Source organism: Scyliorhinus canicula, chromosome 7, assembly GCF_902713615.1.
Source record: "Scyliorhinus canicula chromosome 7, sScyCan1.1, whole genome shotgun sequence".
Classification (NCBI taxonomy): domain Eukaryota; kingdom Metazoa; phylum Chordata; class Chondrichthyes; order Carcharhiniformes; family Scyliorhinidae; genus Scyliorhinus; species Scyliorhinus canicula.
In genome coordinates, this window is record NC_052152.1 from 112,508,649 (window position 1) to 112,531,779 (window position 23,131).

Genomic DNA, 23,131 nt, shown 5'->3' on the forward strand with positions numbered 1-23,131 from the left:
TGCTGAATGGGCTGACTGAGAAATGTGTGAGATATGTCTTTGTATCTGCTATGTGTAATTTATCGGTCATATTATTGCAATTTTCCTGTTAATTCATGTTTAATTTACGTTGATTTTGGTGTGATTGCTAATATAAAAGTGAAGTTTTGTATATTGGTCTTAGTTGGGTTGTTTGTAGTTTGTTTCCACAAGGGTCATAACAGTATTTCCATGACGTTGCTGCTCTTATCCTTCTCCATGGGGGTTGCAGAGGAGGGAGGCACAACTTTCGAGACATAACATCTCACCCATTGCTGCAAAGCAAAATGACTGAAGAAGAGAACAATATCCCTAGAATCCCAGCGCTAAGGGGAAATTGACTAACTCTTACAGCGCAATTTAACCTCAGGCAGCCGTCCTATACCTTAGAGATCACCTAGAGGCAGCTTGGGGCCTGTCGTGAAGGTGAGTGAGTGCCTTTAAATTTGCTTACCTTTCACCAGGAGCAGGGTTTGAGGGAATATCAGGTAAGCTCTTCGTTTCTTTTTCTTCTTGTTTCTTTTAAATCTAGAGGTGATGTCAGGGAAGGCAGTACAATGCTTCTCCTGCAGAATGTTTGAGGTGAGGGACGCCGTCAGTGTCCCTGCTGATTTCATCTGTGGGAAGTGCACCCAACTCCAGCTCCTCAAAAACCGTGTTAGGGACCTGGAGCTTGAACTGGATGAACTTCGGATCATTCAGGAGGCAGAGGGGGTCATAGATAGGAGCTTCAGGGAAGTAGTTACACCAAAGACTGGAGATAGATGGGTAACTGTAAGAGGGACTGGGAAGAAGCAGTCTGTGCAGGGACCCTAAGCCATGGGGTACGGGCCTCTGGCACGGAGTCTGTCCCTGTTGCTCAGAAGGGAAGGGGGGAAAGGAGTAGAACATTAGTAATTGGGGACTCAATAGTCAGGGGCACAGATAGGAGATTTTGTGGGAGCGAGAGAGACTCACGTTTGGTATGTTGCCTCCCAGGTGCAAGGGTACTTGATGTCTCGGATCGTGTTTTCCGGGTCCTTAAGGGGGAGGGGGAGCAGCCCCAAGTCGTAGTCCACATTGGCACTAACGACATAGGTAGGAAAGGGGACAAGCATGTCAGGCAGGCCTTTAGGGAGCTAGGATGGAAGCTCAGAGCGAGAACAAACAGAGTTGTTATCTCTGGGTTGTTGCCCGTGCCACGTGATAGTGAGATGAGGAATAGGGAGAGAGAGCAATTAAACACGTGGCTACAGGGATGATGCAGGCGGGAGGGATTCAGATTTCTGGATAACTGGGGCTCTTTCTGGGGAAGGTGGGACCTCTATAGACAGGATGGTCTACATCTGAACCTGAGGGGCACCAATATCCTGGGGGGAGATTTGTTAGTGCTCTTTGGGGGGGTTTAAACTAATTCAGCAGGGGCATGGGAACCTGGATTGTAGTTTTGGGGTACGGGAGATTGAGAGTATAGAGGTCAGGAGCACAGATTTGACTTCGCAGGAGGGTGCCAGTGTTCAGGTAGGTGGTTTGAAGTGTGTCTACTTCAATGCCAGGAGTATACGAAATAAGGTAGGGGAACTGGCAGCATGGGTTGGTACCTGGGACTTTGATGTTGTGGCCATTTCAGAGACATGGATAGAGCAGTGACAGGAATGGTTGTTGCAGGTTCCGGGGTTTAGGTGTTTTAGTAAGGTCAGAGAAGGGGGCAAAAGAGGGGGAGGTGTGGCGCTGCTTGTCAAGGACAGTATTACAGTGGCGGAAAGGATGCTAGATGGGGACTCTTCTTCCGAGGTAATATGGGCTGAGGTTAGAAACGGGAAAGGAGAGGTCACCCTGTTGGGAGTTTTCTATAGGCCACCTAATAGTTCTAGGGATGTAGAGGAAAGGATGGCGAAGATGATTCTGGAAAAGAGCGAAAGTAACAGGGTAGTTGTTATGGGAGACTTTAACTTTCCAAATATTGACTGGAAATGATATAGTTCGAGTACATTAGATGGGTCGTTCTTTGTACAATGTGTGCAGGAGGGTTTCCTGACACAATATGTTGACAGGCCAACAAGAGGCGAGGCCACATTGGATTTGGTTTTGGGTAATGAACCAGGCCAGGTGTTAGATCTGGAGGTAGGTGAGCACTTTGGAAACAGTGACCACAATTCGGTGACCTTTACGTTAGTGATGGAAAGGGATAAGTATACCCCGCAGGGCAAGAGTTATAGCTGGGGGAAGGGCAATTATGATGCCATTAGACATGACTTAGGATGTGTAGGTTGGAGAAGTAGGCTGCAAGGGTTGGGCACACTGGATATGTGGAGCTTGTTCAAGGAACAGCTATTGCATGTTCTTGATAAGTACGTACCAGTCAGGCAGGGAGGAAGGGGTCGAGCGAGGGAACCGTAGTTTACCAAAGAAGTGGAATCTCTTGTTAAGAGGAAGAAGGAGGCCTATGTGAAGATGAGGCGTGAAGTTTCAGTTGGGGCGCTTGATAGTTACAAGGAAGCGAGGAAGGATCTAAAGAGAGAGCTAAGACGAGCAAGGAGGGGACATGAGAAGTCTTTGGCAGGTAGGATCAAGGAAAACCCAAAAGCTTTCTATAGGTATGTCAGGAATAAAGAATGACTAGGGTAAGAGTAGGGCCAGTCAAGGACAGTGGTGGGAAGTTGTGTGTGGAGGCTGAGGAGATAAGCGAGATACTAAATGAATACTTTTCGTCAGTATTCACTCAGGAAAAAGATAATATTGTGGAGGAGAATGCTGAGACCCAGGCTATTAGAATAGATGGCATTGAGGTGCGTAGGGAAGAAGTGTTGGCAATTCTGGACAAGGTGAAAATAGATAAGTCCCCGGGGCCTGATGGGATTTATCCTAGGATTCTCTGGGAAGCCAGGGAAGAGATTGCTGAGCCTTTGGCTTTGATTTTTAGGTCATCATTGGCTACAGGAATAGTGCCAGAGGACTGGAGGATAGCAAATGTGGTCCCTTTGTTCAAGAAGGGGAGTAGAGATAACCCCGGTAACTATAGGCCAGTGAGCTTAACGTCTGTGGTGGGTAAAGTCTTGGAGAGGATTATAAAAGATACAATTTATAATCATCTAGATAGGAATAATATGATTAGGGATGGTCAGCATGGTTTTGTGAAGGGTAGGTCATGCCTCACAAACCTTATCGAGTTCTTTGAGAAGGTGACTGAACAGGTAGACGAGGGTAGAGCAGTTGATGTGGTGTATTGGATTTCAGTAAAGCGTTTACATAGAACATAGAACAGTACAGCACAGAACAGGCCCTTCGGCCCTCGATGTTGTGCCGAGCAATGATCACCCTACTTAAACCCACGTAACCCGTATACCCGGTAACCCAACAATCCCCCCATTAACCTTACACTACGGGCAATTTATCATGGCCAATCCATCTAACCCGCACATCTTTGGATAAGGTTCCCCACGGTCGGCTATTGCAGAAAATACAGAGGCTGGGGATTGAGGGTGATTTAGAGATGTGGATCAGAAGTTGGCTAGTTGAAAGAAGACAGAGAGTGGTAATTGATGGGAAATGTTCAGAATGGAGTTCAGTTACGAGTGGCGTACCACAAGGATCTGTTCTGGGGCCGTTGCTGTTTGTCATTTTTATAAATGACCTAGAGGAGGGCGCAGAAGGATGGGTGAGTAAATTTGCAGACGACACTAAAGTCGGTGGAGTTGTAGACAGTGCGGAAGGATGTTGCAGGTTACAGAGGGACATAGATAAGCTGCAGAGCTGGGCTGAGAGGTGGCAAATGGAGTTTAATGTGGAGAAGTGTGAGGTGATTCACTTTGGAAAGAATAACAGGAATGCGGAATATTTGGCTAATGGTAAAATTCTTGGTAGTGTGGATGAGCAAAGGGCTCTCGGTGTCCATGTACATAGATCCCTGAAAGTTGCCACCCAGGTTGATAGGGTTGTGAAGAAGGCCTATGGTGTGTTGGCCTTTATTGGTAGAGGGATTGAGTTCCGGAGCCATGAGGTCATGTTGCAGTTATACAAAACTCTAGTACGGCCGCATTTGGAGTATTGCGCACAGTTCTGGTCGCCTCATTATAGGAAGGACATGGAAGCTTTGGAACGGGTGCAGAGGAGATTTACCAGGATGTTGCCTGGTATGGAGGGAAAATCTTATGAGGAAAGGCTGATGGACTTGAGGTTGTTTTCGTTAGAGAGAAGAAGGTTAAGAGGTGACTTAATAGAGGCATACAAAATGATCAGAGGGTTAGATAGGGTGGACAGCGAGAGCCTTCTCCCGCGGATGGAGGTGGCTAGCACGAGGGGACATAGCCTTAAATTGAGGGGTAATAGATATAGGACAGAGGTCAGAGGTGGGTTTTTTACGCAAAGAGTGGTGAGGCCGTGGAATGCCCTACCTGCAACAGTAGTGAACTCGCCAACATTGAGGGCATTTAAAAGTTTATTGGATGAGGGCATAGTGTAGGTTAGATGGCCTTTAGTTTTTTTCCATGTCGGTGCAACATCGAGGGCCGAAGGGCCTGTACTGCGCTGTATCGTTCTATGTTCTAAAGATAAAGAGGTCAGTGAATAGCTCTAGAACGGGTGCAACTACGTTTTCTATAGGTTTTTTGGTGATATTTAATGAAATATTTACGTGGGGCTTTGGGGCATACAATCAAGATTTGCACCGGGCATCACCAGACCTCTGCACGCCACTGGTACGGGACGAGAGCAGAGGCCAGGTTGGAGGTTTGACTCGGGGTTGTTGGCGGATGGAGGTTTTTGTGATAAGGTGCGGTTGGCGATTAGGGATTACGTGGAGTTCAATCAGAATGGGGAGGTGTTAGCCGGCATTTTTTGGGAAGCACTGAAGGCAGTGGTCCGGGCAGAAATTATCTCATTTACGGTTTGTGCGAATAAGGAAAGGAGGGCGGAACATGACTGTCTAGTGAGCGAGATAGTGGAGGTGGACAGGGAATATTTGAGGGTGCCCACCGTGAAGGGATTGGCAAGGAGGAAAACTTTGCAGGGGCAATTTGACAGGCTGACAATGGGGAGGGCGGTAGGGCAACTGCGTAGGGTAAGAGAGGTGCAATACGAGTAATGGGGGAAGGCGAGCTGCATGCTGGCGCACCTATGGATGTGGTGTCAGAGCCAGGGAAGATAAATGAGGCATTTAGAGAGAATTACCAGGGATTTTATGAGGCAGACCCAGGAGGAGAAGAGGGGGGACATGGGGTGGTTTCTGGACGAGCTGGAATTTCCCCAGGTGGAGGAAGCAAAGAGGCAGACATTGGAGGAGCCCCTGGGGCTGAGGGAGGTGCTGGATAGTATCAGGGGTATGAAGTTGGGGAAGGCCCCTGGGCCAGATGAGTACCCGGCAGAATTTTATAAGGAATTTGCAGCGGACCTGGCACCACATCTGTTGGGGGCGTTTAATGAAGCACTGGAGAAGGGGGAGTTGCCGGAGACGTTGAAGCAGGCAGTAATCACACTAATCCCCAAAAAAGGGAAGGATCCGGTGGAATGTGGATCGTATTGACCCATATCACTATTAAACACGGATGTGAAAGTATTGGCTAAGTTGTTGGCGTGGAGGATGGAGGACTGTGTCCCGGGGGTGGTTGCAGATGATCAAACAGGCTTCGTGAAGGGCAGGCAGCTTGCGAGTAATATAAGCAGCTGTTGAATGTGGTGATTAATCCATTGAGAGCTCTGGTACCGGAGGTGGTGGTGTCCATGGACGCGGAGAAAGCATTTGATCGGTGGAGTGGCGGTACTTTTTCAAAGTTTTAGGAAGGTTTGGGTTTGGGCCGAGGTTTGTGGCATGGGTGCGGTTGCCGTATGTGGCGCCAAGAGCGAGGGTGAGGACGAATGATATGAGCTCACAAAGCTTTGACTTACACAGGGGTACGAGGCAGGGGTGCCCGTTGTCGCCGCTGCTGTTTGCGCTGGCCATAGAGCCATTGGCGATGGCTCTCAGAGCGTCGGCAGAGTGGCAGGGAATAATGAGGGGACAGAGGGAACATTGGGTGTCGCTCTATGGCGATCACCTCTTGCTGTATGTTTTGGATCCGTTGGAGAGTATGGGAAGGATTATGGGCCTGTTGGGGAGGTTTGGAGGTTTCTCGGGATACAAGCTGAATGTAGGGAAAAGCGAGGTATTCCCAGTGAATGAGCTGGCACAGCGGGCTAATTTAGGGGGGATGCCATTTACGGTAGCGAGGGATAGGTTTAGGTACTTGGGGATTCAGGTAGCGAGGGAATGGACGTGGCTCCATAAGTGGAACTTAACGAAACTGGTGGAGGAGGCCAGGGAGGTGGGATACACAGCACTTAACGCTGGCAGGGAGGGTCCAAGTGGTGAAAATGAATATTCGGCCGAGGTTCTTGTGTATCTTTCAGGCTCTTCCGATCTTTATACCAAAGGCCCTTTTTTGGAAAGTGGACACAATCATCTCTGCCTTTGTGTGGGCGGGGAAGGTGCCGAGGGTGGGGAGGACCCTGCTACAGAGGCAGAGGCAGCAGTGGGGGTTGGCGTTGCCAAACTTGCTTCATTATGATTGGGCGGCGAATATATACAAGGTGCAGCGGTGGTGGGAAGGAGAAGGGATAGAGTGGGTTAGGATGGAGGAGAAATCTTGTAAGGGGTCTAGTTTGATGGCTATGGTGATGGCAGCGTTGCCAATGGCTCCGAGTAGGTATTCAGGGAGCCCAGTGGTGCAGTCCACGGTGAAGATATGGAATCATCTGAGGAAGCATTTTAGGGTTGAAGGGATGTCGGTGCTAACGCCGCTGTGCGAGAATCATGCGTTTGAGCTGGGGGGATGGATAGTGTATACAGGAGGTGGAGGGAAGTGGGGCTGGGCAAGGTGAGGGATTTGTATTTGGAGGAAGGGTTTGCCAGTCTGGAGGAGCTAAGGGAGAGGGTAGAGCTGCTGAGGGGTAGTGAGTTCAGTTATCTACAGGTTAGGGACTTTGCACGAAGGGTCTGGAAGGGGCTCCCAGATTGCCGGGATACACTGTGCTGGAGCTACTGCTGCTTCCGGATGTGGAAGGGGTGGGAAGAAATGGGGATATATATAAGTGGCTGGGGGAGCAGGGAGCCAAACGGCTGGTTAAGATCAAGGTGAAATGAATATAACAATAGGTTTTACCCTTCCAGGCACTGAAATATTAAATTAACCCCACTTAAACAGAACACCAACCCGCTGCGGTGACAAGGGTTTGTTTGCGGGCAAGGCGCTATGGTGTAATTACACACAACAGTGCAATGGTGAGATTTAATTGAGGATAAATATGATCCAATCCAGCTCCTGTGAAGAATGCAGGATGTTAGATATATTGGATTATAAATATTTGGCAATCTAAGAGTTAAAAGCCTGGGTTAGAGTATGTTTGAATGCAGTAGTCATGTTTTTAAAAGAACCTTGTTTTGCAAGACCAGAAAGCCTTTAGGAACCAGAGTTGAAATTTACCAAAGTAAAAAGCTGGGCTTATGCATTGTTGTCTCTGGGGTGTTCATGTGTTTTCCGCCCAGGGAGTTGAATTGTTTACAGCTTTTTAATAACCTTTATTGTCACAAGTAGGCTTACGTTACACTGCAATGAAGTAACTGTGAAAAACCTGGTGAGATTATGTCATTGTTGGGTGGAGCTAAAGCATTGAGACATTTTGAGAAAGCTTTGGAATTGGGTCCTGATCTGACTAACCCTTTAGTAAACAAGTACAGTTTTGTTCTCACGGTAGGATAGTTTAAAAAAAAGATTAATAGTATTTAAAGCAGGGCAGACTTGTCTGAGGCCATGGGGAAGCTGAATCAAACCAGTGGAAACTGCTTTTGTGAAGACATGAAGCCAGAGCCTACAGGGGTCCTAACAGGAGCCAAATCTATCTGGAATGCAAATATTACTCTGTGCCATTGGGATGTAGGATGGATTGAGAGCTGTGTATTTTTCCTTGTTGTTTAATTGGGAACAGAGATAATAATTAATGGTGTTGTATTTATTATATTGAGCAGTATTGTTTAAGGGGTAATTGTAAGCTGTTTTGGGATGTGATGTTAAAGAGTTAAATATTGTGTTAATCATAAAGTTTTGTTTTAAAATACCAAATCACGATTTCTTTGTGCAATCACTCCTTTTTTTTTTTTAAATTTAGAGTGCCCAATTTTTTCCAATTAAGGGGCAATTTAGCATGGCCAATCCACCTATCCTGCACATCTTTTGGGTTGTGGGGGTGAAACCCACGCAGACACGGGGAGAACGTGCAAACTCCACACAGACAGTGACCCAGGGCCGGGATTCGAACCCGGGTCCTCAGCGCCGTGAGGCAGCAATGCTAACCACTGTGCCACCGTGCTGCCCTGTGCAATCACTCCTGAAGTGAAGTATTCTTTCCGCACAATCTTATAAAATAAACTAATATATTGGGGTTTTGGTCCAGTATCCTAGCCACTGTTGGGGAATCATTTGGGATCGTAAAACTCCTCAACCGCCATTTAGTCCTATTTAATCAAGGATGAGATCCCAAATGTAATCAGGAACAATGGGACAGGAATGGTAATCCTATGATAATTGTGATCAATGAGAGACACTTCCCATGCAAGGTTACTGTGGTAGCTTGAGCACAATAAAGTAGTAAAAACGCATTGTTAATAAAGTTAACAAGTAAAGTTAATCTGTAATATATGAAAATAACAAAGTTTGAAATGCAGTATGGACTCAAGAAGAGGAGTAGTTAATTGAACATCTATATAACAGTAACGGAAAAGAATCGGAACGAACGGCAGTTAAATACGAAAATACAAAGGTAACAACAGCTAATTATGTCATTGCACTTCCTGATGACATCAATAATGGATTTAAATAAGAAGATGCATTATCATAACATTCTATAACAGTTACTATTATAATATGTGGGTGTACCAGCAGATTACCTCTATGCTTTAGAGCCTCATAGATTCATCAGTTCTGTACATTCATGTAACAGTAAATAAACATCAACATATATTGTAAATAGATATACTTCTTTGGAGGGGGGTAAGTATCTTTAAAATATAAAAGGGGTTGTTGTAGTATGCCTTTAAGGGATTGAAGCATGACATCACTGCAAAGGAAGTGTGTCATGTGATCCAGTTTAGTTTCACTTTTGCCGAGAGCAGAGCACAAACAGTTGGTTCTCCTGTTGATGCATCTTCAAGCTTTCTATCCATGTATACCTGTTCTCATGTGCCTAGTCTTAATAAATGAATGCACAAAGTGTTTAACCAATCCCTTATGAGTGATTGCCGCCTTTATATATTTAAAAAACACCACAGGACCCGTGTCCAGGAGGGATTTTTACAGCTATCCTGGGAAATTCTTTTCTTATTGCCCTTAAAAGAGCTCCATAGACCTCACACCAACTAAGACTCCTCGAGTCCTTCTGAAAATTCCCCAAACTTTCAGAAAGATCCATGATCATAGCACTCTTTCTGGCTATTCCCATGATCGCTTCATATTGTGGTGTGGGCAACCTGAAAAGAAGAAAGATGATGGGCAGTTAATGTGAATAATACAACGGAGTACAATGACACAGAACAGAAACCCAACGCCATATATTTTAAAACTTTTATTCCTAATTGTTATTTCTTATTTTTAAACTGAACTTTTCTGCTGAACAAAGACAATTAAGATGGTTGACATTCTGTCTGGGAGTTATTTCCAGCAGTCTCCAGCATAAAAAGGCTATTCTCTCAGTTTCAGGAATGTCACACCTTGTTATGCCTAGGGAGTTACTAACAGACAACCTGAGACTGTTCAGACCAATTTCAAAGGGAGCTACAGGAATGCCATTTGTATTTGACAAGCAGTCTTGCTAGTGGAGTCAATGGGTCTACTGAGACAATTGGCTTCTCAAACACCAGACTCTCAACGTAAATGGCACATCTTTCAATCTATAATGCTCAGACATTATCAGAAAATAAAGGCAGTTCCATATGTTGAGTAAACATCCCTTTTTGAAGGCATTGTGGAAAAGGAAGATCACATGACCCAAGACCCTAGCCTTTTTAACAGTTTAATATTACTTCTCTGAGCTGCACACCCAGTTTGCTGTTTTACCATCCAATTGGCAAAAGACAAGGAAGCTGTTTCTGTCCAGACAGGGCAATCTCACTCTGCTCGAAGATTTCATACCATCGCCTACAGAATCAACTCAATCTCTGCTTGCATACTTCATTTTTTGACATCAACACCACTTGAAAAATGAAGCTTCCAACACCAGTCTCCAGCCAGCCTACATGAAACACTTTCTCATTGGACTCTGACTTTGGGACTCTGGAACTCATGTTAACCAATGTTCAGTTTTTCTGTGGTCCTTTCATTGTAAACCTCCTTTTCTCTACCCCCCCGTTACTGTTTGAATATGGAGTGGGACGATGCGGACACTCCTTTCATGGATTTAGGATATGTGAAATAAACTAACCTTCTGAGTTAATCCTAACTCTGGAAAAAATGAGCCAGCGCTTATTCTTGAAAACAAACAAATTCAAAACACCTTCTGTTCATAGACAGCACGGTAGCAAGTGGTTAGCACAGTTGCTTCACAGCTCCAGGTTCCCAGGTTCGATTCCCAGCTTGGGTCACTGTCTGTGTGGCGTCTGCACGCTCTCGCCGTGTCTGCGTAGGTTTCCTCCGGGTGCTCTGGTTTCCTCCCACAGTCTAAAGATGTGCAGGTTAGGTGGATTGGCCATGCTAAATTGCCCTTAAGTGAGGTGGGTCTACTGGCTTATGGGGATAGGGTGGAGGTGTGGGCTTAAGTGGAGTGCTCTTTTCAAGAGCTGGTGCAGACTCGATGGGCTGAATGGCCTCCTTCTGCACTAAATTCTACAATTCTATGACAGGTGGTAATAGGGAAACAGTGCTGTTTGAACTGAACCCCTCCTGTCTGAAACAACTGGCTGAATATAGAGGGTTCAGAGGGAAAGTAAGAAAACAAAAGAGAGAGTATGAAAAGAGACTGGCAGCTAACATAAGAGAATCCAAAAGTTTTCTCTTGACTTACGTCAAGGGTTATTATACAAGGAGGAGAGGACTGATTAGAGACCAAAAAGAAAGTTAAGCATGGAGGAAGGGGAATATCTGAGGTACTAAATACTTTGCATCTGTCTTTAGCAAGGAAGAAAATGTTGTGCAGGTCATGGTGAAAGAGGATGTAGTTCAGAGACCTAAAGAGTTTACAATTGATAAGGAGTAGGTATTGGATAGGTAGGCGATGCATACTTAAAGTTGATGAAGCACCATGTCAGGATGAGATGCATCCAAGGACACTGAGGGAAATGAGAGAGGAAATTGCAGAGATACTGGCCATAATTTTCCAATCTTCCTTAGACTCAGGGGTAGAGCCATAATTCATAATTATGGATAATTAAAGATGTTACACCCTGGTTCAAAAAGGGTGTAAAGATAAATCCAGCAACTACAGACCAGTCAGTTTAATTTCAATGGTAGGAAAACTATTAGAAATGATAATTCAGACAAAATTAACAGTTACGTGATTGATTGATATTTATTGTCACATGTACTGAAGTACAGAGAAAAGTATTTTTCTGTGGCCAAGGGAACGTATACAGTACGTACATGAAAGCCAGCACAGATTGATTGCTGCACAATTGACTTGTGAGGAGACTGATGGCTCATGGAATAAAAGGAACTGTAGCGACATTGATACAAAATTGCCTGAGTGACAGGAATAGCGAGTAATGGTTAATTGAAAATTTTCTGACTTGCGAGAGGCTTGTAGTCAAGTTGCCTTGGGGTTGGTGTAAGGATCCTTGCTCTTTCCATTATTGGTGTATGGGGAGCAATTTTACAATTTGCAGAAGGTGCAAAACTTGGAAGAATTGTGAATTGTGAGGATATGTAGAACTTCAAAAGGACATAGACAGGTTGGTGGAATGGGCAACCAATTGGCAGATTACATTTAATGTAGGGAATGAAGAATGCAGAGTGACAATATAAAATAAAGGGTATCATTCTAAAGGACACAAGAACGTGTTTTTAAAATGTTTTCATTTTTTAATCCATTTTTCCAGGATGTGGACATCACTGGCTAGGCCAGCATTTGTTGCCTATTTCTAGCTGCCCTTGAGAAGGTGGTGGTGAGCTGCCTTCTTGAACTGCTGCAGTCCATGGGGTTTAGGTACATCCACAATTCTGTTAGGGAGGGAGTTCCTGGATTGTGAACCAGCAACAGTGAAGGAACGATGATATATTTCCAAGTCAGGGTGGTGAGTGACTTGGAGGGGAACTTCCAGGTGGCGGTGTTCCCAGGTATCTGCTGCCCTTGTCCTTCTAGATGATAGTGGTCATGGTTTGGAAGGTATTGCCTAAGGAGACTTGGTGAGTTGCTGCAATGCTTCTTGTAGATGGTATACACTCCTGCTACTGTTCATCTGTGGTGGAGGGAGTAAATGTTTGTGGGAGGGGTGCCAATCAAGCGGGCTGCCGAGTCCTGGATGGTGTCAAGTTTCTTGGGTGTTGTTGGAGTTGCACTCGTCCAGGCAAATGGAGATTATTCCATCACACTCCTGACTTGTGCCTTGTATGTGGACAGGCTTTGGGGAGTCAGCAGATGAGATAATCGCTGCAGGATTCCTAGCCTCTGACCTGCTCTTGTAGCCATAGTATTTATATGGCTAGTCCAGTTCAGTTTCTGGTCAATGGTAATCCCCTAGATTTTGATAGTGGGAGATTCAGTGATTGCAATGCCATTGAATGTCAAGGGGTGAATGCTGATTCTCTCTTATTGGAGATGGTCATTGCCTGGCATTTGTGTGGCAAATGTTACTTGCCACTTGTCAGCCCAAGCCTGGATATTGTTCAGGTCTTGCTGCATTTGCACATGGTCTGTTTCAGTGTCTGAGGAATCCCGAAGAGTGGTGAACATTGTGCAATCATCAGTGAACATTCCCACGTCTGACCTTATGTTGGAAGGAAGGGTATATATGTGCATAATTTTTGTAAGTGGTAGGGTAGGTTGAGAGAGCAGTTAATAATATAGCATACAGTATCCTAAGCTTTATTATTGGAGGCATAGAGTACAAGAGCAAGGAGGTTATGTTAAACTTGTAGAGAACACTGGTTCAGCCTCAACTGGAATATTGTGTCCAATTCTGGGTCCCACAGTTTAGGGAAGATGTGAAGATATTAGAGGAAGTGTAGACGTGATTCATGAAGATGGCTCCAGCGCTGAGGAACTTCGGTTGCACGGATAGATTGGAAAGAATGGGACTATGCTCCTTGGAGAAGGTTGAGAGGAGATTTCATGGCGATGTTCAAAGCAATAAGGGGTCTGGACAGAGTAGATAGTGAGAAGCTGTCCCCATTGGTGGGAGGGTTGGGAACAAGGGCACACAGATTTAAGTTAATTGGGGAAAGAAACAATGTTGACATGAGGGAAAACATTTCATGCAGCGAGTGGTTAGGGTCTGGAATGTGCTGCCTGAGTGTGGAGGCATGTTCAATCGAGGCATTTAAGAGAGAATTAGATCATTATCTGAAAAGGAAGAACATGAAGGGCTACTGGGAGACAGAGGAGGAGTGACACTCGGTGGATGATCTTTTCCGTAGCTAGTGCGGATATGACAGGCCAAATGGCCTCGTTCTGTGCTGTAACCATTTTGTGATTTATTTATGCCTGACTGTTGCATTATCACTTTGGTAAGTCATTATCCTGGGCTTGCACAACTCTTCTGGTGTATAATTCTGGTCAGTGTAACACAATGGGACCATTCAGAAGCTGAGCAATCATGTAGGTCCAAATATCAAAGTTTGGCTGCTTCTTTTCTTTCAGGGCTCTCGATTTATTCTATAAGCGGACTGCTTATCCTCGAAATGTTTTTCCATCACTCTAGAATTCCTCAGTTTCTTCTCCACAGGGAGGGGTTGAAGCAATTATTATAGACGTATTTAAGAGGAAACTAGGCAAACATATGCAGGAGAAGGGAATACAGAGTTCCAATGATAGATTTAGACGAGAAAAGGTGGGAGGAGGTTTGAGTGAAGAATAAACATAGGCAGGGACTAGTTGGGCTGAATGGTCTGTTTCTGTGTTTTGTATCCTGTGTCACTACTTACCATTAACTCCATTTACTCTTTTGATGATTCCACCCTGCGTTCATGAAAGCCATGGGGACGTCAGGGTCATGGGTGATGTTGAGGTCTTTGGGACTTTACAGATGGCTGGTTAGTGAACACACAATCAGTAAAACATCCTTGTGAAGCAGTACACAGCCAGGGCCCTCTATTCCTTTCTCTGTCTCAATACCTCCAAGGTTGGTCATGCTCACACATTCTTAGCTGGTGCTTTCTTCTCTCGCAGATCTATCCCTAGAATGGAAGCAGAAGGGCGAAGAAAAGAAAGAAGATAATGATGCCAAGGAGGATCCTTGGTTAATGGTTAAACCTATTTGTTCCTTGTCCTGGTTTGGCACCCATTGCCCTGAGTCGACGTGTAGAGTAGTGTTTGGCAAGGATCATTGACCATGTTGTCCTGCTTCACATATGTCTTCAGCTTGTTCTTCTCAAGCCTTTGTTGTCCACCCTGCTTTCTTCTGCCATCCACCAGTTCTCCATAAATCACATCTTCAGCAACTGTGCATCATCTATCCTAAAAATGTGTTCAGCCCAGTGGAGCATAATGTTGGTCAACACAGTTTAAATACAGAAACTGTCAGCACATTCCAGTACTTCATTATTGGTGATCTAGTCCTGCCATCTAACTAAGGATGGAAGGTATCTTTGATTAAATCTTTCCAGCTGTTTATGTACTTTCTCTAGAGTGTCTGTACTTTGCATCCAAACAGGTAGATTAGTATAATGGCCATGTGACCCTACAATTTAGTGACAGCTTTTATACCAATTTCAAACATGCTTGGATAGTCTATCAAAGTTCATGCTCATCATGATGTGAGTCATCATCCCCTTATCAGCCCTTACATCATCAAATGGAACACTACCAAGATAGGTCAATTTCTTGACTACACTCAATCCAGTTTCACCAAAAATGATTGATGGTCTAACTGTTAGGCTGCTAGGAACTTGTTGGTACATTACTTAAATCTTCTTCAGACTAATAGTAAGCCGATAGCCACAAATCTATCCATCCTCAGATGAAAGTATTCTTCAACATCGTCTGGTAACCAACAAAGATCAGATGTCAAAACTAGAAACCTGACACTGAACTCCTTAAAAAGAAAAGCTGCCATGATGTTCTTGAGGTGCTCCGATCATGAACACAGAGTTTCAATGGTCAGATCATGTGGTGCTGATGAACAGGTATCACTATTTAAGCAATGTTTGTGTGATTAACAAAAGAGATATGAAGGCTATTTCAAAGCAGATCTAATTCAGAGCTAAACCACCATCCATCAGTGGGAACAACTTCCATAAGAAAACATGTTCTATTGGAATAGTGTAGGTCAGATAGGCTTCAGATGGTTTCACAGGTCGGCGCAACATCGAGGGCCGAAGGGCCCGTACTGCGCTGTAGTGTTCTATGTTCTATGTTCTATGTTCTATATGGTGATAAATCATCCATGGAAGCACCTCCTACTATGAGGTCTGTTGTATTGTTGATGTTGAAAGTAAATGCCAGTCGAGGAAACCTCTCTTGAAAATCTTGGATCCACTGTTAATCTATAGGCACTCATTGTGGTAAGCCACGTTATTGTATTATATGCCTTGTACTATATCATACATGCCTGAGCTTGTCCAGGCTGGCTCTGCCTGTGGCTCCTCCCCTCGGGCTTCTGTATAAAAGTGGCAAGTCTCCGACTCCGGACCCAGTTTGGGTCCAGAGGCTGGAGGCTTGCTGTTTAGTGTATTAAAGCCTCAGTTACGTTTATCACTCGTCGTGTATTATTGATGGTGTATCAATTTAATACACTAAACTTCTAAAGATGGACTTCAACGGGCCCCTCCCCTCCACTGACCGTAATGTGTACTTCCTCGAGTTGCCGAGTACTCCAGATTCCCCTTTGCCATCCCCTGTTCTGACATGACCTCTGCCACCGTCATCAAGGCCCTGCACAGCTTTTTCACCCTGTTCAGGTTCCCTGCCTACATCCACAGTGATCAGAGCTCCTCCTTTATGAGCGATGAGTTGCGTCAGTTCCTGCACAGCAAAGGCATCGCCTCCAGCAGGATGACCAGATACAACCCCCGGGGAAACGGACAGGTGGAGCAGGAGAACGTGACGGTCTGGAAGTCCGTCCTTCTGGCCCTACGGTCGAAAAGTCTCCCGGTCTCCCGCTGGCAGGAGGTCCTCCCCGATGCACTTTACTCCATCTGGTCGTTCCTATGTACAGCTACCAACGAGACTCCCCATGAACCTATGTTTGCCTTCCTCAGGAAGTCCATGTCTGGGGTCTCACCTCCGTCCTGGCTGACAGTCCCAGGGCCCATCCTTCTCCAGCAGCATGCGAGGAACCATAAAACCGACCCCCTCGTCGAGAAGGTCCCGCTGCTCCATGCAAACCCCCAATATGCTTACGTGGCACTCCAGGACGGGTGGCAGGACACGGATTTGGCTCCTACAGGCTCCCCGGAGACCATCACCACCACCCCCCACCCTACACCGTCTTCCCCCACCCCATCCCACCTACTTTGCGAACTGACACCTGCAGGCCCACCAACGACAAGCACCACCACCTCCTCCCGTACACCGCCCCCCCCCCCCCCCCTTCGCCGACTCAACATCTGGGTGAAGAAGAAGATGACAACACGCTCCCGGACGCGCAGGTCTCGATGCCGGCGCCCACACCACAGCCGGGACTGAGGTGATCATGGCGGAAGGTTAAGGCCCCCGACAGACTTGACCTTTGAGACCACTTCACCCCTGCTGGACTCTTTTTTTAAACAGGGGGTGAATATGGTAAACCATATTATTGTATTATATGCATTGTACTATATCATACATGCCTGGGCTTGTCCAGGCTGGCTCCGCCTGTCGCTCCTCCCCTCAGGCTTCTGTATAAAAGTGGCAAGTCTCCGTCTCCGGACCCAGTTCAGGTCCAGAGGCAGGAGGATTGCTGTTTAATGTATTAAAGCCTCAGTTAGTTTATCACTTCTTGTGTATTATTGATGGTGTATCACTCATTCCATCAAAAACCAGTCTCACCCGTCACCAGAGAACTCACCGCAGAAAATGAGATGGTTTTCTGGCTGTCTGCTGCAATATCGAAATGATGACAAACCTGCAGCTATGGCCAGTGTTTTAGTGTCTTCTGAGCTCCTGATTGAATTTCATTGCCTCAAGGTGGTGCATTCAGTCACTGGACCATTAGCCAGCAAAGGCACTACCTCTGTAATTCTGTAGAAAAGAATGAATTGATGAATGATTGACCAGTCATTGTAATCCAATTTCTCAATCCGAGTCACAGGGTGCGTTTATAATGCAATCAGTTTTCCTGGATATTTGGAAGGGCAGATGTAGTTGGAGCCAATTCAGTCAAGCTTATTAATTTCTCCATGGCAAAGACCTTCCTTATTGTAGCGAAAGCAATGCATTCTGAATTAAAACACATTTTATTCCCCCCAACTCCCATTGGAAATAATCAATTTGGAGGTTCTTTCCCATGAGACTCATTGATAGATAACTTGATAAATATCAGTGCCTTTTAATCTGCCTTCTGAGACATTTGATGCATGGGGCTATTGGATATTACTCCTGTTTCCTGAGATTGGGACACAGCTACCACCATGTTTATCTGGACATTGAAGATAACCCGACTCATGCCAGCTTGAACAATAAAGTTTGATTAATGACTATTACTTTTAGAGTTGCCAGAGGTAAGAATGAACTTCATTCATGTTACACACAATGAAGTCTATTGGATTGTGGATGGTAAACAGAGAATTGTTTACTCAGGAAGCAGTTCTATAGAATTTGTTTATAATGCTCGCCTGATAATTCTTCGAACCAGGTTCATGTTCTACTGATGAGCAGTGCTCCCTATATGTACATCGATCATGTTGATTTAGTCATGTCAATCTCTCATATTTATTTCACTTTTTATTTAAGATTGGGAATTCCTTTTTAACACTTTAAAATCAATACAATTGCGTATTTAATACAATTTCATAGCTATCCTAATGTGCGGCATTGAGTACAAACAATAATAATGTTGTCAGCATAATTTTCAGACTGCAATGTACTGTTACCGACCACAAAGAATAGTGATGAACATATATATTTTTTAAAGCTTGCATTCATGTAGTGATTTGGCCTCAGGAGATAACAAAGCATTTAACCTACATCTGCAACCAGTATTTTGGCCACCTGTTCTAATATCTACTTACATGGCTCAATGTCAAATATTGCTTTGTAATGTTTCTGTGAAGCACCTTGGAATGTTTTATTACCTTAAAGAATACACAAGTACAGTTTGTTGTTGGTTACAGCCAATAAATTACTTTTCAAGTGTATTTGCTGCAAAGACAAGACATAGATACAGAAAAGGGGAGTGGCTAATCTATTAGGACAATGAGTTAGCGAACGAACAGGTATCAGAGAGTGTCAGCTCTGGCTCAGTGGTGATACTCTCACCTCTGAGTCATAAGGTTCTGTGGTTCAAGTCCCACTCCAGGGTTTAATTACAAAAATCAAGGCTGGTACAGAGGTGCAGTCTTACATATGAGGGATTAAACTGAGGAGAGGGTGAAAAAATATCTCATGGCATTTTTACCATCCCTGGTGCATTTGATGTTCTATTCCCCACTGAATAGAACCAAAAACAAATCTGGTCATTATCAAATTGCTATTTGTGGGCGTTTACTGTGTACAGATTGGCTGTGGTGTTTTCTACATTAGAACAAGAGACTACACTTCAAAAGCACTAAATTGGCTGTAAAGTGCTTTGGGGCATCTTTGTTGGTGAAAAGAGCTATATCAATGCAAGTATTTCCAAGAATGCACGGTGCAGTTATCAAATTGGCGAGCCTTTTAAAGCTGCACTTTATGGCCCCAACATCCAGGAAATAGGGGTAAGATTTATGTAATTCGTGGCAACCCATTTACAACATGGAAATACTTCACACGACTAACATTTATGACCAGTGAACCTGACAGGGACTGAAAACTCATTTAGAACCATCTGGGGCCGGCTTTACTTTCGACTGGCGTGAGTCAAGATTGGGAAAGAAATGAATGAAACTCCTTTCCTTCCGCATTGGGAAGGTTGGCAGGTCCGCAATGCTCGGACACCTTGCTTCTGGGTCATTTTCGATCGCTGTCCCGAAGCTGCTCGGCTCTCATCGGGCGGTCGTTCAGTCAGACAATATAAGGCGGCTCCCGCCCGAAGACGGGCTCGGCAATTTCCGTCGGCCATTGTGGCGGCGAAGGGGGGAAACTCGGCAATTGCCGTCATTTACGGCGGCGACGGAGGAGGGCTGATTCGGTAATTTTCGACACGGCGGCAGCAAAGCAGGTGGCAGTTCGGAAATCTCCGTCGGCCATAGTTGTGATGGGGGTCGGCAATTTCCGTCACACAAGGTGGCGGCAGCTCGGCAATCTCCGTCACACAGGTCACCCCCCGCCCACATCCGAGAGTGGGGGCCGGTTCGGCAGTTTCCGCCACTCTGGTTTCCAGACGGCTTTATGTCTGTGTTGGTGGAGGGGGAGGAGAGAGCCCTGCTGCGCTTGCGCGGTCGCCATCTTGCTGGCGCTCACTTCTCCGGTGACAAGCGGCAGTGAGTGAAAAGCCGCCCTGGTCACAAAATAAGAGGAGCGGGGAGACGGAGAGTCTCCAAACTTGCCCACCTCAGCAACCGGGATCTTCGGCACCAACCCTGAGCGGGAGACGGCAATCCCCCTCTCTCCTTTTTATAATTCCGCACCAAGATTAGATATTAATATTTGAATGATGCGGTGAAACGGCTCCCCCCCCCCCCCCCCAGTCTGTCCCAGTGAGTGAGTGAAGCTGGGCCTTGCGGTGGTGCCGGCCGGGCGCCCCGTTCTAGGGTTACACAGGGGGTAAGTGACCGGAGGCCCAGCCAGCCTGCTCTCTCTCTCGGGGTGGGTGGCAGCGGCCCCCGTTCCTTTGGAGTGAAGCTTTGAGATGAGGCGGCGGGTGGAGAGGGGGAGGAGGCGGTCTCTCATGAGCTCAGTCTGAGGGGAAGGGGGTTGGGCTCAGAGAGCAGACACCGGCCGGCCGGCTGCCTGCTTCCCTCGGTACAGCTCCTCACATCCCCCCCCTGTTCCGGCTGCTTTGCCGCAGTCTCGGCTCTATTATTTTTTGGGGGGGAGACAGTCTGTGGTAAAGGGGGCTGTTTAGACGGGGTTTCTTTTTTTGTGTTGGTGGGGAGACATTTTTAAAAAAGGGTTGTGTTTCTAGCCCGCCCTCCACCCCCCTTATCCCCTTCCTCTTCCCCCCCGCCCGATGATGCACCAGTCGGAAAGCGCGGCGGACAGGAAGATGGCGCACCCGCTCTACCCCCGGCGGAGCAGCAACAACCCCCCGGCCGGTGCGGCCTCCTCCTCGGCCTCGCTCTCCAGCCTGATGGGCCCCATGTCCGGCGGCCGCCCACACCCGGATGACGGGCCGCCGGGCAGCCTCCGCTCCGGCAACCCCGGCTCGATGCCGGCCGGGCCTCATCCGCCGCAGAGTCTCAGCCTCCACGCTCCCGCCCCTGCCGCCGTCGCCGCCGCTCCTCCCGCTGCCGGCTCCATGGCCGGCTCGCAGATGAAGAAGAAGAGCGGCTTTCAGATCACCAGCGTGACCCCGGCACAGAACAACGCCGGCTCTAACAACAGCATCGCCGAGGACACCGAGAGTTACGACGATATGGACGAGTCTCACACCGAGGACCTGTCGTCTTCCGAGATCCTGGATGTCTCCCGGGCCACCGACTACGAACCGGAGCGGAGCTCCTCTGAGGAGACTCTCAACAACGTGGGGGACGCGGAGACCCCCAGCGCCCTGTCTCCCAATCAGCCTCGCCTGCCTCAGCACCAGCCAGCTTTATTCAACGGGAGCATCCACGGCCTCCATCCACACCATCATCCTCTCCATCACCTCCATCATCATCACCTCCACCATCACCCTGCCATGGTGGCAGGGCCCGGCATGGTCAGTGCTGCTACTGCACCTTCAGCAGGAGGAATAATCCCTCCTGGAAGCGTTACCACTTGTACTGAAAAAAATGGTACCAGTACACCCATGTCTGGATTATTGAGCAGCTCAGTTGGTGCACCAACGCCACTGACTTCCAACATCAGTACCCCAGCTAATGCTAGAACTGTAAGTGGATTGAGCGGTGTTAGTAGCAATATAAACATCAACGTTGGTGGGACAAGTATTGGTAATAATAACAGTGTTATTGGGGCTTCTAATGCTGCAATCTCCACTTGTGCAGCAGGAGTCCAAGTGCCTGCAGTAAGCCAGCAGCCAGCAGCTGGCAGTTCCAGGTTCAGGGTTGTGAAACTGGATTCCAGTACTGAACCATATAAGAAGGGTCGCTGGGTTTGCACTGAATTTTATGACAAGGAAAATGTCACTGTTCTCACCGAAGGCACCCCTGTGAACAGGACAATGGAAAGTGTAAAGCAAGTTGCTGCCACTGATGCAAATCTGGAACGGGAGAGTACAAGTGGAGGGAGTTCGGTGAGCAGCACTTTGAGTGCAGTAGGTTATTACATAGAAAATGCTGGTAATGGGGAGCCAGGGTTGGTTTCTGCACCTCAGCAACAGGCCTTCCAAGCACTGTGTAATAAGCAGTTGGATTTTAGCAGCAGTGGTCCTCTTGCACAGAGTGTTTCCCAGCCGCAGCTTGCACAAGCCCAGCTGCATTCACAAGATGTTATGCATTCGCAGCAAAGGCCAAGTGCTCCCCTCTCTGGTCGAACAAGTCTCGGTAATGTACCGAGTGTTCAACAAGCTCCAATCCAACAGCAATTACCATATTCTCAGCAACAACAACAGCCTTCACAGACGATGTCAGCTGTGTCCCAGCCTCAGCAACTATCGTATCCTCAGCAACTACCAGCTTCACAGATGACAACACATCATATTATGTCATCAAATACAAGTGCTGTCATTACAGAATATGTGCAGCACCCTCAAATGCAATCCTCTGCACAAACCATGCAGCAAAGCAGTGGTGGGGTCGGATCAACAGCAGCACCTTCAGGCCAACCACAACTCGTTCAAGGCCAAGCACAATCTGCATTAGTACAAGCACAATCTGGACAGACACCAGGTCAGCCTGTGGGACATGTTTCAGCAATGATGCCACCTACTGGTGCTGCCAATGGGCAGTTGGTAACTGGTCAACAAGGGAATACAATCTCTTTGTTACAGCAGTCTTGCTCACCACCAATTAACAAGTCGACGCCGATCGGTTTGCAGCCAAGTGCTTCTCAACCTGTCCCAGCACAGCCATTGCAGAGCGGGATGGTACAACCACAGGTCAGCGCATCAGGGCTTGTGCAGCAGGTAACTGTGGCACCATCAAAACAGCAGTTGTCATCACAACCACAAGGTCAAGGGGTCGAGTGTATTATTCAAAGTGTGAACAATCAGCCAATAACTGGAATAAGTTCTACACCATCCGCTGTCAATGCCAACCTGCCTAGTGTTGGATCTAATGTATCTACCAATATGCCTACTGCACCTGCAAATGCTGTTCCACAGCAAACCACCACGCAGAGCTCTGTGCAGAATGGCAGTTTGATTCAGAATGCCAGTCAGCCTTCTATACCAATGAATACAAGCCTCCCTGTGGTACAGGGAGGACCACAGAAAATGGTGCCTAGCTATGTTCAGTACTCTGCTCCCATCCAGTCACTATTGAATGCAGTGGAAGATTCACGGCGGCAGGCAGACCAGCCAGTGTTGAATGTACAACAGGTAGCTATTGGAGAAAGCGTACTGAGTGCAGCTTCTGCTCTGGTCCAGGAAATTGCCAGCAGTGCCAATCTGCCTGCTTCTGCATCGCTACTTCCTTTAAAGACCTTGCCACTATCCATGCAACCTGTGGATGGTGAAGATGACAGGTAAGACTAGGTTTTGGCAAAGCCCTTCTTGAAAAGTGTGAACTCCATGTTTGTGAATAAAATAATTTTAAAGGAAGCTATTGCAACAAATGCATTTGTTGCATTTTGCACTTAATTC

General features: G+C 46.6%; 1 protein-coding gene across 1 annotated transcript in view; it reads left to right on the plus strand.

Annotated features, from left to right (window-relative positions):
- Positions 1–19,677: 19,677 nt before the first annotated feature.
- The window catches only part of LOC119969285 (TSC22 domain family protein 1-like), a 229,973-nt gene continuing 226,519 nt past the window's right edge, over positions 19,678–23,131 (plus strand). The window contains exon 1 of the mRNA XM_038802698.1: positions 19,678–23,013. Coding sequence (XP_038658626.1) covers positions 20,399–23,013 — 2,615 coding nt within the window. The 5' untranslated portion in view covers positions 19,678–20,398. The remainder of the gene's footprint in view (positions 23,014–23,131) is intronic.